This window comes from Archocentrus centrarchus, chromosome 13 (genome assembly GCF_007364275.1).
Source record: "Archocentrus centrarchus isolate MPI-CPG fArcCen1 chromosome 13, fArcCen1, whole genome shotgun sequence".
Lineage (NCBI taxonomy): Eukaryota > Metazoa > Chordata > Actinopteri > Cichliformes > Cichlidae > Archocentrus > Archocentrus centrarchus.
Window position 1 is genome coordinate 12,988,481 of NC_044358.1, and position 18,962 is coordinate 13,007,442.

Consider the following 18,962-nt stretch of genomic DNA (forward strand, 5'->3'; position numbering starts at 1 on the left):
CACTTACCTCCCGCAACAGACCGCAGTCCCTTTCACCGAGCGTGGCGCTGCGAGCTCCTCCTGAATCTCAAACTCATGTACAAAGGTGAGTAACTGGGCTGCATCGAGGACATCACAGCTCTCCTCCAGAGCCAAGGAGAAAAGCTCCAGATCTCCTGTAATGTCCTCGATCCATCCTGCTATGGTTCCCCTGGAGAGGGCACAGTCTCAATAGAATATACCAAATCAAATGCAGGTCTCTCGGCTGGCTTGGGAACGCCTTGAGGTCCCTCCGGATGAGCTGGAGGAGGAGGAGGTGGCTGGGGAGAGGGAAGCCTGGGCTTCTCTGCTTAGGCTCCTGCCCCCGCGACCCGGCCCCGGATAAGCGGAAGAGAATGGATGGATGGATGGATGGATGGATGGATGGATATGCAGGTCATCAAGAATGAGATTTACATACTGGGTTGGTCAAGGCCCAGGTTATTAATCACTGCCGCCAGTGCTGGTGACCAGCAGAGGAAACAATGCTGCTGTTAGCCGAAGACAAAGGAGGAGGAAAGAGGGTGGCGTGTTCAGAGGAAGTCTGAGCAGAGTAGGGACTGTAAATGTAGGGACTGTAAATGAGCTGTGAGGTTATAGATGCAGTGGAGGCGATACATGCAGAGGGTTGGTGTGACAGGAGAGGATGGTGGGAATAAAGTGAGATGAAGGCAGATGAGCAGCTGACCCCTAAAGGAAGCAGCCAAGAGAAAGACACAGAAGATCAGATAACCTGAAACCAGCGACCGAGCCCAAACGAGCCGAGCGAAGACTTTTTAAAAACGGTTTCCTTGAAAATTGTAGAATCGCCCCCTTCTGGCTATTTCAAAGAATGCAGGTTTAATATACCTCTGCATTGGTTGAACTTTTCATAAACAAAGGTTATATCATAAAATAAACTGGTATCTTTATGCAAAGTTGTCCCACAACTTCCCTCTCACTGTAGAGCTGCAGTTTTATGTGCAGCTGTCTAAATGTAAAAGATAATTAATTATTGAAATGCTCATTATTCAGGATTCTTCTGTGACTAACAAGATAAACTAGCTCTCAGAGCTCTGCTCCGCTCAATGTTTTCAGGTTGCAGATACACTCCTGAGATGGGAAATTGAAATTCAGATGAGGCCGAGCTGTGGTTACATAATAACAACTGTAGTCTGACATTTGTGCATGTCTGGCAGAGTCTTCTGCTCTGCTGTCAGCAGGGAGGCAGCACGCTCCTGCCTCATGCCGTGGATTTACCACCACAGATCTCCCCTACTGTAAAACAGAAACAAGCTCCAGACAGTCAGCGCTTGTTGGGACACACACTAAACTGTACTGTGCAGAGAACTGAAGTGACACACACACACACACACACACACACACACACACACACACGAGGAAAGACTTTGAATACAGTGAAACATTGTAACATTTACATTTTGGCTTCACTGTTTGAGCTGCTTCATCCCTGCAGATTATCAGTGACGATGTTTTTATACAGACCCTTTTAGGCTGAATGTGTTACAGTATTGTGTTACAGTATTTGGGTTCATGTCCAGCCTTCTGAGACTGATGCTGCCTCTGACTTAACAGTAAAAGAGACAAATCATTCACATTTGCTCTTCTTGTTGTGTTTCCTGTAGGCTAACCTGCTTTTTGGTGATAAACTAAATAAACCAGTGAGTGGAGAATAGTGGCGCTTTTCTTGCACTAACCTTGGATTAAATGGAAAATATATTTACAAACTGATCATTTGAGTTGTTTTTAAAAATAATACATTTTTTATCCAGAAATAAAGACAGAAAAAACATAAAAATATACTTTTGGACTGTGTGCAGACTTTTGTTTAGAGACCGTCCATCTGTGAAGATTACCTTTCTGGGGCCATGGCACTCAGGGAATCCCGAACTGAAGTTCATGGAACAACTCTCGCTTCCTGGGAAAAGCTTTTCCTTCAGGGCAGTGGTTCTCAAATCCAGGCCTCGTGGCCCGGTGTCCTGCAGGTGTTCCTGATCCAACACACCTGAATCAAATGGCTGAATTACCTCCTCAGTATGGATTTGAGAACCACTGCTTTAGGGAAAATCAGCAAACCTGATCAGATCTGACTGCTGATTCTATACATGTAGTTTACAGACGATGAAATTAAAGGTAATCTAGATATTAAAGATGGCATTTCAAATGTTAACATGCTGCTATATCACATCTACACAGGCCTGCAGCTGATACTTTGAATGATTAATTATCATAAGCTAAGAAATTAGTGGGAAACAGCCGCGTTTTATCCAAAGTGACGCATTTTAAATGACATCAAACGAATCCCGTTAGTTGGCAAATTCATGTTACAGCAAAACAGCGCGTCCCAACATATTTTGAAGCAGGAGAGATCAATATCCCAAAATAACAGCTCAGGGAGGTAAAGGTTACACTAAAGAAAGGAATCAATAAAAAATCAATAGCAAAATAAAGGAAGTGAAAATGTAAATAAAATACAATAGAAAGTTAATTAATACCCGAAGAGCTCATTAAATATGCAAACAGGCCTGCGTGGGTGTTTGAATCACTGATTTTCTTTCAGTCGAAAAAAAAACAAAAAACGGGGAACGCGGCAGTGACGTAAGCAACAGGTTGACCGGAGCCCCTCGCGCACGCCGCGTGCCTGCACTCCTGTTGTTTTCCCAGGCAGAGCTCGCGCCGTACACCCCGGTGTCATCGTCACCATCATCGGCGCACGCGGAGGCGACCGCGCGCACGTGAGAGAGGCTGAGAGAGGCTCAGCTGCTGCGCGAGACCACTGCCGCATTCGGCTCGTGCCTCCGGAAAAACTACCGGTCCGACCGGACCGCAGCGGGGAAACTGCCGTCCTTCAGGTAGGAGCACGTCCATGGTGTGATTTTAGCAGCGCCGGGATGTGACCGCGCTCTGTACCGTCAGCGGCCGCCGCGCACCGTAAATCTCGGGCTCAATTAAACAGTGACGGAGCGCCTTCAGGCGCAGCCGGCGGAATGAGGCTGATGACTGAAGCCTCACACTAGAAGAGCCAACGGAACCACGGCAGGAGCATTTATAATGTCTCTGCGGGTCGAGGCTATTTTTAATAAGTTTTAATAGCCAAACAAATGTTTGTAGGCAGGTTTTTCTCATTAAGTTCTGTTTTTATGAATTAGTGAAATCTGAAGCCGTCTAAGAGCACAGCTTCATTTGGCTTTAACTTGTACAGATTACACAGGACACGATTTCATGAAGTATGTTCATGTTTGTCCACCTGAGACTCAGGTGGACAAACATGTCAGTAGTTATTGTCGGTGTTGATCAGCTGCGTTTCTTGATGGTTGATTGGCTGGCACGCTGCTGTGAGTGATGGCTTATTGTTATCCCAGCGGTCGGCACAGCTCAGTACAGGTTCAGGATCAGCTGCTGTTCTGTAAGGACTGTTATTTAAAGTCACGTGTAGACACATCTGATACACAGTTATGTATTTATCACCCTCTCGTGGTCAGCAGACCCGTGGACATGAAAGAGGGCATGCTTTAATTTTTATTATTGCCACAGGGAGCTACAGATCATTTTCATAGACTATGATGTTTGTTTAACCATCACAGTCACATGATCAGAGGTATACAAACTGAGAAATGAAGCCTTTCCTCCTGGATTTGTGAGGATTCCCGGTCAGACACACACACACACACACACACACACACACACACACACACACACACACACACACACACACACACACACACAGGTGTGCCATGAGGACATTTTGAACGTCACAGGATGACCACAGATTTGTCTTTGTTTTGGGATGCAGTGTTGTCTAGCAAAGCAAACTGAACCATGCAGCACTGTGGTCAGCCCTGCTGTTGTTTTTAAAAGTGCTTTATGAATAGAGTGTATGGTAACCTGTGCAGGATGAGTTTCTAATCCAGCTTCAGCCTAACATCAGAATCAGGCGAAAAGGGTCACACGAAGAAGAAGAAACTATAAATCAATCGAGCTCTGAGCCTGTTCACATCAGAGAGAGGGCACTGGCAGCATCTGCACAGGTATACAGGGATACGTTAGATAAAACTGTAATATTACAAACACAGATACGGCTGCTGCAGACAGAGAGAGGAAGCGTATTAGTGCTGTATGAATGGATGCTTTGGGCAGTGTGGCTGGGAAAGATTAATAAAGTCTGGCCTGTTTGAAGCCAGGAAGGAAATCCTGCAGAAATGCTGATTACATAAAGACCGTTGCAGCTCTGTCACTAAGACATGAGGAAAACTGAGATTACACTAAAATAATGTTCAGATGTGTGTAAGTTTAATTGTTTTAGCTGCAGCTCTGAGAGTGTGTGTGTTTTTTCCCGAAGCTCATCAGGGAAACACAAAGACTTCAGCCTGCACACCGAGCTCAGTGGGAGCTGCTAGCAGTGGTGGAGCTACTGTCCAGAGATGGATCAGTCTGTAGGAGGTGGTTTCGTACCTGCTGGTCTCTAAGCTCGAGTGTGACCTGCACTGGAGCGGGTTAGGTCTGCAGCATAAGTTACCATGGTGACCCACTATCTTAAACCTAAAAAGCCCGGTTAAACCCGTACTAGACCTCGATAAGCACCTAATCCTGCTCTGTGTGTGTGTGTGTGTGTGTGTCTGTGTGTGTGTGTGTGTGTGCGCTGTATACAGATTCTTTATTATGGCATCGCTTTGGGGAGGGGGGGTATATATAATATTTTTTATTTAAAACTGCAGTTTTTAGAAGATTATGAGTCATACAGTTGGCCTACAGTTTCACTTTAATCAGATTGGTTTGATTACTGCTCGTGAATATTCCCACAGCTTAAAAACACTGTGATCTCACTGAGGCTGTTTGGTGGGCGTGGTGGTCATCCTCACAGTAAATGTGTAATGATACGCTGTTGAAGTGGGTCTTTAATGTGAATCTGAAGTGGCATTTATGGTCTGTCAGCTGCAGAGTGAAATTCTTCCACACAAAGAGCTGAAACAGTGTTAAAAACAATGAAACGAGTGCACAGAGGAGGACATACATGAAGCCTGACACTGCTGTGGACCAGCTCTTTAAACCTCACTGGTATGATGTCTGCTCTGTGTTCACATACGAGCCAGAAGACGACAAGATGCCCCTCACTCTGAGCTGGATGCAGCTTTTAATTTGAGAGTGAATATTATCAGCAGAATAATGCTGTTTGTGCTGACATGCAGACGCTAAGTGGAAGTCGATTAAACGATTAAGTGTTCCTGATCTCACCAGTCAGCAGTAAAAATCAGTCTGTTAAATTCATTATTTATATTTTATCAAACACCAGTTAACTGTTACTGCTGCACATCCAAATCCCTCACAAATGTACAAAAACATTCATCAGGAGGGGTTGACTTTCACAATAAAAGTCCTTGACAGACTGCATGAGTGTACAACAAATTAAATAGAGGGTCCTATATTGTTTCGATGTACAAAATGATCGGCTGTATGTCGGCTGCAGCCGTTCAGCTGCCGTGTAATCACACTGTGGACAGACGTGTCAGTGCTAACATCCAAGAAAGAAGGCTCATAATGTCACTCTGGAAATATGTTTTCTAGAATAATTCCCACAATTTCATCTGGCTGTAGCTGATGGTGGCTGTAGCTGATGGTGGCTGTAGCTGCGGTGTGATAGTGTTTGGACAATGAGTGAACAGCTGATTGTGCTGCACACAGAGGGCAGCTTTGTGTTATCTGTGTGGTCTCCCCTTCTCGCTCCTCTGCTGAGCTACAGTATCTTCTTTTTCTGTGTGTACATGTACAAATACTCACTAATATCAGCCACACGCAGCCTCTAAGGATGGATGTACTGCATTTGTGCCGTCTTACACTTTACATGCTGTTTTTAGGTGCTTATTATAGGATGTATTTCTGTAAATTTATGGTGTACTGGGTTTTCAAAACACTTTTTTTTTTTTTTTTTTTACAAAACTGGCAAATTAACAGTGGCAAATTTATGAGAATAAAATAGAAAAATGACAAATTTATGAGGGTTCTTCCTGTAAATTTGCCACTTTTTCTCACAAATATACAACTTTAATATTGATTTTTCTTTCTCAGCCCCTTGATTTTTTTAACACCCTAAAATGCCTTTTGTAATGTTTTAATTCCAGTATATTACATAAAAAATAAATTTAAAAAATATTTAAATAATATTTGAAGAAATGATTTTTTTTTTTGACCGTATAGAAAAAATGCTGCAGGTTTTGAACGTTTCAGTGGATGCTTGCAGGCAGCAGCATTTATAAGTTTACGTGATTGATTTTCCATCTGTTTCCCGTGTCACTGATGACACACGCCCTAATTTGAAGTGTCAGTTGATTGAAACAAGGTGCCACCAGCAGCAGCACTGTAGTCTAATAGTGTCACAGCATTATATGCAGTGACACAGCAGAAGCACCTTGAAGCGACTGTTTGTTGTGATTTGATGTCATATAAATAAAATTGAACTGAAAGTCAAATGGAAGCACAGAAGTAGCTTTGATAGTGCATAGGTCTAAAATAACAGCTTAACACTTTAATAAAGTAACTTAACCTTGGAGCTCTTCAGTAGCTGCACAGTGCGGTCACATAATGAAGCTGAAAAATATTTATTGTATCGTGGGTGAAGCCTTTGAAGCAGCTGCTTAAAGCTGCACTGCATCAGTAATTTACATCCAGTTTGCGCTTCCTGTTATACGGAGTGCGGCTAGCAAACTCAGAGGAGCCATTTGTTTACCTTTGGGTCGCACCAGCTGCTAGTATCTCCTCCTTTGTCGAATGGTTGTAATCTATTGTGTGTTTTTTCCTCAAGTGGTGAAACAACAGGAAGCATTTCTTGTATACTTTGCAGAGTGCTGAGTTTTGTTGGAGTAGCTCCCTTTTTAGGTACAGCTCTCGCTCTCAGACATGTCCAGCTGGTCTTGTGTGCACTAGGGAATATAAACGCATGATGTTGCTATAACACTATTATATGGAGTAAAAATTGATTGCAGCATTATTTAAATGATGTGATATGGCAGAGCCCCACTAAGACACCGGCTGCAGTAAAACAGGTTTTTCTTTCACAGAGCTGAACTCAGTCACAGGCAGTTTGTGAGGAATCAGGATGAGAGGAAGGAAATGAAAATCTAGAAAGAACAAGATGTGCAGATGTCTCCATCAGGAACATGTTGACATTCGCCTCCACACTGTCTGCACATTCAGTCGCAGTGCTTTTCCTCCTCCTCCTCCAGTCTTGTGTGTTTTGCTGCATCATGTTTTACAGATGAAGTCACTCTGTACAGGCAGCCTCCAGCTCTGTGATCCCCACCAGCCCTCCTCGATGTTTACCCGCAGTCTTGGACTGCTTGCAGTCAGCTCTGGGGTCTGCTGCTGCGTGCCTCCAGCAGAAAGCGCTGAGCATTGGGACTGCAGTAACACATTTGTTTACTTTGTGTCATTTCAAATGAAAAGCAAGAAGCAGACAGGATTTCCTTGTTTGTCTCTTATGAAACACTTGATCTCAGTTTGTTTTTTTCATGTATTGAATGCTTTTTGTCTGATCGGATGCGAGTGTAGCTTAAAAGTGTCTTGGGTGTCTCCAGCAGCCTGTGAACTCATTTCTATGTGAGGAGCTTAGGTTGTGTTTTCCTTGTGCCTGCTTGTGAGTCCCTTGCCTCAGTGAGCAACACTGTTAGTGATTTGTGTACTCCATTTGTAAGCTAAGTCAACAGATGACTTGGTCCCAGCACAGCCGTTCAGCCGGCCAGCTGTTTCAAACCGGAGCTTTTTTCTGGCTGCTAAGACGGAGGGATTTGCAGGCTGTCTCATGTAGCAAAGTTGGCTAATTCATCTAAGCTCCTGGGGCTTTGGTAACTTAACTGATAATTTTCAAATTACATAGTCAGCTAATGTTGCAAAGTAACTATTGGCAGGTTCGTGCTAAGCTAGAGCTACCTGACTAAACATGCATTATTGAGCTGTGTGGTAGGCAGAGCGTGGACCCAGGGGGAACACAGATGCAACCAACTGGGGAAGACAGGAAGCAAAACCAAATACAACGTTCATGAGACAGGAGACTACCAAAATAAAACAGGAAGTGATAAACAGGGAAACAGACACCTGAATGAACTTAACGCAGGGGACAGGACACATGAGGAAGGGACACCAAACTAAACCAAGGCAGTAGAAACTGAAGACACGATTAATATACGTAAATGGAAAATATACAAAGAACAACATAATGATAAAGCAAACCATGAATCTCCATAGAATTAAATAAAGTCCCCAAACCACGGGTCAAAGATCCAGGATCCTGACACCAAAGTTTTGCCTCATGTGAATACAGCTGTGTGGAAAATCCACAAATATTTGCTCCAGCAGCCAAAAATAGGAGGACAAAACAGTGTTACAGTAACATTCCTTTCCTTTTTCCTGCCTCTGTGTAAAAGCTAAGTAGAATAACTCGAGCTGCCCTCAGAGTAAGTCTTCCATTTGTGACCGTCAGCAGCAGCAGGAAAATCTCAGCTCTTCTCATGAAGCATGAAGGAAACAATTCAAATATCCCACAGTGTGTGGATTCACCACCATTTGTGTCATTGTTTCAGTCACAGTTTGCACTGATCATAATGCAAATGCAGAATCCAAAGATAGGCACAACACACAGCAAACCTTTACTTGCAGGTTGAAGCAGAATCCAGGAATACAAACGTCCACAGAAGAAAGCAGCTGAATGAACTGCAGGCAGTGAGCACACAACGAGACACGCTACAAATACACACTCAGGTAATCAAAGGCCACAGGTGAAACTAACGACAATAACATGGGGGGGGAGTCAAACTAATATCCATCCATTCACTTCTGCTTAACTGTCCAGGGTCACGGGGGTGCTGGAGCCTATCCCAGCTGACATGGGGCGAGAGGCAGGGTACAGCCTGTACAGGTCACCAGCCTGTCGCAGGGCCAACACAGAGAGACAGACAAACATCCACACTCACGCTCTCATTCACACTCATGGGCAATTTAGAGTGGCCAATTAACCTAACCCCAGTAAGTGCATGTCTTTGGACTGTGGGAGGAAACCCATAACAATAACCAAAAATAAAGTCATAATACAAGAATAATAATGGAAAGAAAAAAAATCCACCTGACATTAATTTTAAAAAACTATGAACAGTAATAATAAAACCAAAGACTGAGAAACAAAAACCATCAAACTCCTCAACAAGAAAACCAAAATACACAAAAAGCTCGTCCTGAAAGGTAAAACCACACAACATGACAGTCACCTCGTTGCATCGAGCTGTGAGAGTCTGGGGTCTCTTATTAGCACAAGTGTTTACAAACAAAAAAAATTCTTTCTTTTTCTTTTTAGTCTCTCATGTCTGGCAGATTTTGCAAACAGCATTATGATCTGAATGTTGTGCCAAACATATTTGCTCTTCCAGGATGAGCGCCATAGATTCTCTATAGGACCCTCTGGTTAAAGTTTGTCCTTTTATTTCATTTATTTATTTGTGTTAGTATTCACATACATATACCTGTGTTATAGTGATGCCAGAGTTGACAGTAGGGCTGCAACGATTCATCGATTAACTCGATTAAATCGATTCTAAAAATTTATCGACACAAATTTACTGTGTCGATGCTTCGTTTAAACTCTGCAGCGCTCAGCTGTCTCGGTGTAAGCGGCGCTCCTCACTAGCATTAGCAGCATTAGTGCTGACGTTTTTTTGTGGGTTTATTGGGGGCTGGCAAACCAACATAGAACTGCATTACCGCCACCTACTGGACTGGAGTGTGAATCACTCACGTATACACAAGCACACATTCTAAAAAGCTCTCCGTCGCTGCGATGGATTTTATTTAACACAGAGTGGATCATCACTAGAGTTGCCACCTGTCTCGTAAAATACAGAACCCCGTATGTTACGGGACTCCGTGGAATACGGCTCCATAACATGCCGTGTTCCGTACTTTACGGGACGGGTGGCAACTGTCGCTGACATGCATTTCCACGCCTCCACTGCTCTCTGTGTGTCTGTGTGTGTTGTGCTCGCTGAGAATTTCAGCTGCTATTTTTGTCTTTACTTCAGCTGTAGCTACCAGAACTGGTTTGCTAGCGAGCGCGGGCCATTAGCACTAGCGATGGTTCGGTACCGGAAGGCCCGCCCCCCAGGACCGGGAGGCTCCTTCAAAATATTTTTTATACTTTAATCCCTTATTAGTGACTAAATATAGACCTGCAGTAGAAACGTATTTTCGAGAATGCTTGTGAATACAAAGCATTACACCATTACTCACACATGCGCCATGGCTCCCGCAGCCACTAGTTTTTCAAAACACTCATAGCAGGCAGCGGTTTTAACTGCGCAAGCGCAAAGAGGCGAAGCTGTGACGGTGAGCTCAAGTAGTGAAAAAAGAAACGTTTTTCCAGCGTCCAAAACAGCAGCTTTTTCTTTTAGTAACCACCATTAAATCTGTGAAACAGCTGGAGGTCCTTCATCAAGCACCTGATCAGCAAGTGTTAAGGTGAAGAAAAGAGAACTTTGTAGCTGCTCCATTCACCGCTGTTTGTTCACATGGCGAGAAACTGCATTACGGAAGTTAAAATATGCAGATAAACTGTTAATAAAAAAAGTATTTCTTATCTGATTACTCGATTAATCGCTGGAATAATCGATAGAATACTCGATTACTAAAATAATCGTTTTATGCAGCCCTAGTTGACAGACTGAGAAAAAAAGAGAGAAAGGAGAGTAAATAGAAAAAGAGGATAGAAATGATAGAGTACAAGTAAATAAACCATAATGTTCATCGACAGCTGCACCTGTAAAATAAAAAACTGTGGGGAAAACAAAACAGAAATGAAGCGTGGCTACACAAACCAACAATTTTGTTGTGTTGTGTTTGCGTGAATGTGAGTGCCTGTGTCGTGAAATGTACTTCCTAATGAGGGTGGAAAGCCGCAGCTCCGCCCACCAGAAGCCAGAGGCAGGCAGAGAGAGATCCAGGAAACCCGGGCCATCCGCAGCCAATCAAGAGCAACGAAGACCCGCGGCCACACATTCCAACGACAACTGCACGCCCACCCCAGGAGAAGAGAGAGGGAGGTTCCAGATGGAGCCCCCCCAGCCTAGGAGCAAGGGCACCAGAGTACCCGAGGAAACGGCAAGCCAGCTCTCCACAGAGGCCAGCCCCCTGCACAGGCTGGCAGCAGGGCCCCAGGTGCCCGAGAACCGCCCAGCACCCCACAGAGCCCCCCCCCCCCCTTACGCTGAAGAGGCCAAAGCCACCCCAGACCACAACCCCGAGGGGAGCAGGTACCCACCCCAAAACATCCGTCCCCGCTCTAGAACCCTAAGGCACCCACACCCCCGGGGGGGGGGGGGGGGGGGGGGCGGTGAGCGACGGCGAGGCAAGACTCAGATACAAAATTGTATTTGAGTAAATGAAGCACATTGATGTTTCCTGTCCAGGGAAGCTGCTGACTGTGTCATTGGTATCAGTAGTTCAGTGGTTTCTGATGCGCAGTCCCTTTAAATAACCACTGAAGTTTAATGTGGTGCATTCAGTGTGTTTGTTTGTTACAGGGTCAACAAGCGTTCATTAAGAGGCGGTTTAAACCGCACTTCAGATCAAACAGGAGGGCCGTGTTGGTTCTTCATCTAATAACTCTTTGACCTCAGTAATGCGGTGCATGCTTTTTGATTAATATATCCAGTTAGTTTATAATCAGATTCATTTTTGATTCAGCTCACACAAAATATTCCTGTGTTTTGGTGCCCCAGGCAGGTTATTACTCATCCATCCATTTTCTTCTGATCTAATTCAGGGGGGGGCTGCCATAGGGCAGGAGGCAGGATAGAGCGCTAACACAGAGCGCTAACACAGAGCGCTAACACAGAGCGACAGACAAACATTCAGACATAAGGCCAGTTTAGAATCCCCAGGTAGCGTAATCCACAGACTGCATGTCTTTGGACTGTGGCAGGAAGCCGGAGTACCCATGCAGACACGGGCAGAACATGCAAAGATGGTGGATTTGAACTGTGTGGCAGCAGTGCTAACCACCACACCGCTGTGCTGCCCTCCAGGTTATTATTTGTCCTTATTAATTACCTGCACCTGCACTGCAATCAAATATAAAAGGCTCCAGTCTGTGGTTTAGTCCATCTTTGTTACTGAAGAACACGTCCAGACGTCAAGTCTAAGCAGTAAATCTATCTTTCTGGTTTCAGTGCATTAGTCTTCATCTTCCTGGATGCTGTTAGAGCACGGTCCCTGTGAATAGGCTCCATACTGCCAGAGTTACCCAGCCCTGTGGGGCTATAATTTCATCTTTGACAGCAGTCAGCAGTGCTGTCAGACGTAATGTGCCAAGCAGCAAAGTGAAACACAATAGATTACTAACCTCTACCCAGCGACCTCACATCACCTGGAGATGATCACACATGCACTCAGTTACACTGTAGCAAACCTGCTTTCATGTCAAAGATGCTGCTTCAAAGATGAATTATGAGTGATGAATGAGCCCTGCCCACGTTGCTGTTTCTGAGATGCTGCTTCAATTTTAGAATCTCTGCATCTGGAAGACACTGAATGACTGACTGTGTCAGCATAAATATAAAGGGACCTCTATGAAAAATAAAGCTGTGAATCTAATGTAATCTAATGGGTTTTTTTTGTTGTCACTCTGAGCTGATGGCTGCAGGTCCCGGTCTCAGAAAAGCACCACAGCTGACAAACATTCAGATATGCATGTTATCAATAAGTGTAGGAGGAACATTTATGGGCTGAACATGTGTTTAATTTAGGTTAAACTCCGACTAACAGTTACAGGTAACTATAAACTAATTATGAGCCAGTTTAACTGCTGTAGTTGTCTAAAGAAAGCATCTTAATACAAAATGCTTTGGAGTCAAATAAGCTAATGTTCATGCTTCAGATACATTTGCACTGTTGTGTCCAGTATGAAGGCAACAGTCAGACGTCTCTGAACCTTCAGTGATAAATTGGTCTTTTGTGTTTGCTCTAAATATCTTCATGTTCTTGGTCCTAGCAGAGGTAAGGGCTGACCTCGTTTCCTGAACACTTTCCTTTTAGTTTCCTGTGCCAGCAGCACCTGCTGTACCTGCCAGGTTCACATGTAATCCATCAGTCCTTATTTAATCATGGCATATACTTTCTCCTGCTGGGTCTTCATGAAATTCTTCTGTAGTGAAGATATCATAAAATCCGGTCTGTAGCTTATGGTCACTTTTATAATGAGGTCCTATTAAAACCAACTGGTTATGAGTTCAATTGTGAGGAAATCAAAGAGAGTTTAGTTTAAATATATATATATTTTTAAAGACTTTCAGCTAATTGTTTGTTTTCTAAACCTTAGAAAATGGTGAAAAACTCTCCAAATCGCTCGTTTCCTCCAGTGAGGAGCTGCTGCTGCTGCTGCTTCGTCTGAAATGTTACAGCAACAATAAATAATAGAGCTGCTGGGCTTCAGGCCTGCTCTTTAAATGGGATTGTATAACATCCACATCCGTTTCCTAAGCAACCCTCATGCTCAGTGTCGTCACAGTTTTGAAACCTTATTATTTCATGGGTCTGGCAGAGTGGTTGATGACATGTTCACCTCTGGTGTGACAGGTAACACACACCTGAGTTTTCACAGACAGAACAACTGACTGATGTGTGTCTGGCTCAAACATTAATGTATCAGGAGCTGGAGGAGGAGGTGTTTCCGGATCCAAATGCATCTTCATTTTCCACAGCCAAACACTGAGGCACCTCTGAGAGGTAAACATGCTCCAGATTCTTTCAGCTCCCGTAAAACCAACAGCACGTTATGATAAAGTTTAACGTCCACGCTGAAATCTGTCGGCCCACGACTGAGATTTCTCTGAAGCTTTCAGATGTGTGATGTCCAGGTCACCATGCTCCTTCGCCTTCAGTGGACACTGAGAGTTTTTCAGAACTTAAAGCTGTGCTAGAGTTCAGAGGTGCTAATAAAAGCTGGAGAGACTGAACCCTGAGCAGCTTTTGGGGGCTCGTGTCTGTTCAAACAAGTAAGAGATAAAAAGAGAAGGGCATCATCCAGTGCAGGAGAGGCTCCGACCCTTAAAACAGGGTCCATACAGCATCACTTAACAAGTGGATAAGAGGCAGGTGTATGCAGGGTAAAGTGTGTTCATCCTTTAATCCCTGCACAGCTGAAATGAAGCCTGACGAGCACGAGACACTCAAAGGTATCATAACATCGACGTTATCAGTGAGACAGGAACCTCATTTCTGTGTTTGCACCAAAGGTTTTCAGTGTAAACTGTGGCTCAGAGAGTCTCCGCCCCCTCAGACTGCACCACCTTACCTGCTGTCGCTGCCGGTCTGAAACCGTGTCGAACACAGACTCGTACCTGCGTCACGCTGCTCCTGTGGGGCTGCAGGGGTTACAGCTGTTGATGCCACAGCTGCAGTAAAAATGAAAACAAGCACCTCCTTCTGTTTCCTCTCGTTTAGGCCAAAAAATGTGGTGCCGGGTCTCTGCAGCGATGCCACTGTGACACAGCAGGGTGCAGTGAATCTAATATTAGTTTAATATGAGGATGTTACTGATTTAAAGCATAAACGGGAAATCAAACTACTGGTGATTGCTCTGGCATCTTCCATCATCAGCACAGCCGTACTCTGGGAGGCAACATCAGCTTCATGCTTTACTGAAACTGCAGCTTCCACATTAAATAAGACTGAAATGAAATTGACAAATTAAAAAATGCATAAAAAGTCTGACAGACTGACAAAAGTGAAGAGCTGGGGCATCACTGTGAAACCAAACATACAGTAATAATTATTATATATAATAATTATTTAATCTTTTTACAAATGATGGAAAAAAAACTGTTAAAATTCAGTTAATTGTGGAGCTTTCCTGTTCACCTTTTTACATTTTATTTTAACACCTGAAGTGCTGAAACTCTTAGGAAAGGAAAAAGTTGGTGTCATTGCTGAAATATAAATAGCAGAGTGTGTGGGCAGGTGAGGTGGCCTCAGCTCATTGTTGGCTGACTAAAGTGCCATCCAGTGATGCAGCTGAAGGACTGGCCAGAGTCCTAAAGGAAGAGGAGCCGGCAGACGGATGGGTGATGGGGGAGGAGGTGGAGGAAATATAAGTCTACAGACACGGTCTGCAGAGTGAAGACAGGCAGCTGCAGGTGCTAACTGTGTAAAGTGGGGTGTTTTAGTGATGTCGGGTGTTCACAGCCAGAACACATCACCTCAGATCTGTTGTTTATTTATTGACAGATTTTTGTATTTTTACTCCCATTAGCTGTAATGAAAAGCACAATAAAAATGTACATCAGTAGAAACGATGTTAAAACTGCACTGAAACCAATGAAAGCAGACACAAACAGTCATTTGATGATCTAAAGTTGCACAGATAAAAGCAGGGTGCCCTGCTGCATCACCAAAGGAGTGTGGCACTGTTTCCTGTCAGTTAAAGCAGCCACAGCTGGAACTTAAAGCCTGAGCAGATGTGCTGCAGAGGCCAGAGCCTTTTTTTGTTCCAGGCACGTCTGGCCCTCCTTATTTAGAGGCAGTAACTGAACAGAGTGGTCGTATGTTTGCTGAAATCTTTACTCAACCACCCAGACCCTCCACACCTCCTCCACGGCTCTCACCTGCTTTCATTGTCCGCCTCTCTCTTTTAAGACCACCTTCATGTGCAGACTCAGCCTGTCTGCAGGCAGACTGTCCCTCACAGGAAGCTTCCAGCACATTCACTGTCTCGAGTTTTGCTTGAGTGACAGCATGTGAGCGCCGCAATCGCTCGCCAAATATTTACATTTCCTGTTTTTGTATTGTTGGTCGTGTACTTCGTGCTCCCACGCGAGCCGCACCGTTCACCGAGTGTGGGACAGAGGACTCTGCATGCTTTCGTGTCTGATACATAACAGCTTTGATGACGCCTCATCGTGATTTCCTCTCACACTTTCACCCTGTCATTTCCTCACTCTCCCTTTTATCACTCCATCTGCTCCCCTCTTGTTCGCCTCACCTTCCATCATCCTCTTCACTGCAGTAATAATATCTGATGTCACGGTTGCCATGGGAGCTGTGTGATAAGTTTGCTGGTTGTCTAGGTACCGACTTCAGTCACAAAACTAAAATGGAAACCAAAAAGCACAGAATGGACTGCACAGGTTTAAAGATGGGACATGTTGGGTATGGGGGCACCAAGACTCAGCACACATTACTGGAGAGTACAGAGCACAGTGGTTTTTCAAACCAGATGTTCAGGCAGCATTTTTACAGGTCAGGGTTGCAGTGGTGCAGCTGTAAAGGTGCTCACTGCTTAGTGTTAACAGCTGAAATGAACTACTGTCTTCATGATTGGATCAGCAGCCATCTTACCCATCCAAGCACATCCTTAGACTCTATCCAAAGTAGGGTTACTTGGGTTTTCCAGGCATCCTTCTCCTCAGCAACATTTTCCAGGCACTTCTGGGAAATCCCAGATGTACTTCAAGGCCAAATGAACTGAGATCTATTGAGCAGGTTTGCGGTCTACTTCGGGTTTCCTCCCAGGTTGGGGTTCTCGGAAAACCTCCAAAGGCAGGTGTCCATCCTGATAAGATACCTGAACCACCTCACCTGGCTGCATTTGACATGAAGGAGCAGCACCTCTACTCCGATCTTTTTCTACCCGTGAAGGCCTGTCCACACAGAAGAGATTCAGGAAGTGAAGACACATGAAATAACTGCTGGGCGTGCACAGGGAGTGAGTCCTGAGCTATTAAAGCGACTCCCAATCAGCACAAAGAATATCGCTGTTTGGCATGTTTAGACGGTTACCGATGCAGCCGGGGTCGAGAAGCTCCTCTAACCACCAACCGACTGCTACAAAGCAAAGTGCACGGTGCTTCATGTGTTTATATGGCTGAGGATGCTTGTATCCGTCACCTCATTCTTTTGGCTGCGCAGCTCGTGACTGTGGATGAGGTCGGCTGTCTCTCCACTACAGCGATGCTGCAGCAGTCGCCATAATGCTGCCTTTAGGATGGAGAGAGACCCTTTCTGTCTGAGGCTGTGCTTCGGTTGTTCTGCTCTGTGTAGTGATGGATGAGCTGAACATTGTTGCAGGGCAGAGTGGGTTGTCACAAACATGTAGGATATAAATCACACGTTTGGAGCTGGTGTATCAAATACAGGTCAGTGTGTATTTCTGTAAGCAGAAATACACACTGACCTGTATTTGATACACCTGTATTTGATATTTCCGTAAGCAGATCTGCATCTTCTGGGTTAATTTAAACAGGCCACAGGAAGAAAACCAGGACACTCACACGCTGTGGTGCTGAGTCCAGTTTTCCTGTGAATATATTTGAAATTGAGTCTTCTTTTGTCCTCCTTAGGTAAGGAAGATCCTGCCTTCCCTCCTTCCTGGCCCACACGTCTTCTCTCCGTTCTGCCTCTCTCTGTGATGCCGGGCTGTGGCTGACTGTATGCCTGTGACCAGACTGAAGCTGGGGAAGCTAAAGGTGGTGCGGCGGCAGCTGCTGCAAAGGTACGAAATAACACCACCATAGTCATAGCTAAATGTGAAAACTTTTCCTGACATACAGGAAAAAAATGACCTCCTACCCCTGGTTCCTATTCACCTTTCCTTGACCTTGAAGGAAAACATCATGGGGTCAAGGGAAGGTGTGAAGGAGAATTAAGACATGGGAGAAGAACGCTGTGGTGTGCAGAGATCTGATGGTGCTCACATGATGATGATGGTGGATGTTGTTGATGAGTCTGCTGGGGTTAAACTACAAAACTCACCTTTTCATGCAGGTTTGATAAATTAGGACAACCCAGTGAAATGTAAATGAAATGAAAAGGTTTCTGTGACTAAAGTCAAAACGATTCATGAAAAAATCCCAAAGGCTGCAGAGGTAACTGATGCAAACTGCATTATGGTGAACCTGGAGTTCATGAGAGAGGAGCTGTGGTGCTGCATGAGGAAGCCAGGATGGGAGGGTGGTGCAGGACATGTATGAGGACAGAGAGACAGGTGTGCAGTAGGAGTGACAGATGGGTTTGGGGTGGGGGTGGGATTACATCAGGGATCTGCTCTGAGCTCCTTCTTGTTCACAGTGGTGATGGACAGGCTGACAGGTGAGGTCAGCAGGAGTCTCTGTGGACTGTGATGTTTGCAGACAACACTGTGATCTGTGGTGACAGCAGGTGGAGGAGAGCCTGGAGAGGTGGAGGTATCATCTGGAGAGAAGAGAAGTGAAAGCAAGAGAAAAAGACTTGGAGAAAAAGACAGGAGGCTGAGCTGAAGATGCTACAATTTACGGGGGGGGCAAGGTGGGCAAAGCTAGAAAAGACTATATCAGAGACACAGCCTAGCACAAAGCATGGAGACAAAGGTAGAAGGGCAGGAGGCTTCATATCCAGGGTTTGGCACCACCTGCAAAGTTCACAGCATCAGCAGGTTATGGCATGAAACGGGAAACACACCATTCATCAGCATTTACATGAAAACAGTAATCATCTGTTATTGTGAATGGGACCACGGCCCAGTGTGTAAAGGAAACACTGAAAACCTGTTCTTCAGTATTTAGAGACTTCAAACTGCAGGGTGACCTCACCAAGGAGCTGACTGCTGTACCACAGCCGCACTCTGATAGGATAGCAGGAGTGCCAAACTGTAAAAACACAAACACACACTTCACATCGTTTTCTTACGCCAAGCTCAGACACGTACCCTGAATAAAGAAAAGAAGCAAGCTTTACTAAAAGCTTCAAATGTGCCCAGAAAGCTAAGGCAGCACAGCCCTGGGATCATTTATGGGACTTGAACACAGGAGAGAGACAAAGAGGGAAACAGGTAGTCTCAGGGAGGGACTGAGACACAGGTGAAGACTTCCCCCACATCTCCATCCTCCCCCCTCCCATAGAGCATGATGTAATGGGAGCAAAGGAAAAGGAGATGTAGC

General features: G+C 44.8%; 1 protein-coding gene across 1 annotated transcript in view; it reads left to right on the plus strand.

The window, feature by feature from the left end:
- Positions 1–2,762: 2,762 nt before the first annotated feature.
- LOC115789927 (glycerophosphodiester phosphodiesterase domain-containing protein 5-like) overlaps positions 2,763–18,962 on the plus strand; it is a 38,193-nt gene continuing 21,993 nt past the window's right edge. Inside the window, exons 1-2 of the mRNA XM_030743513.1 lie at positions 2,763–2,870; positions 17,388–17,539. Coding sequence (XP_030599373.1) covers positions 17,478–17,539 — 62 coding nt within the window. The 5' untranslated portion in view covers positions 2,763–2,870; positions 17,388–17,477. The remainder of the gene's footprint in view (positions 2,871–17,387; positions 17,540–18,962) is intronic.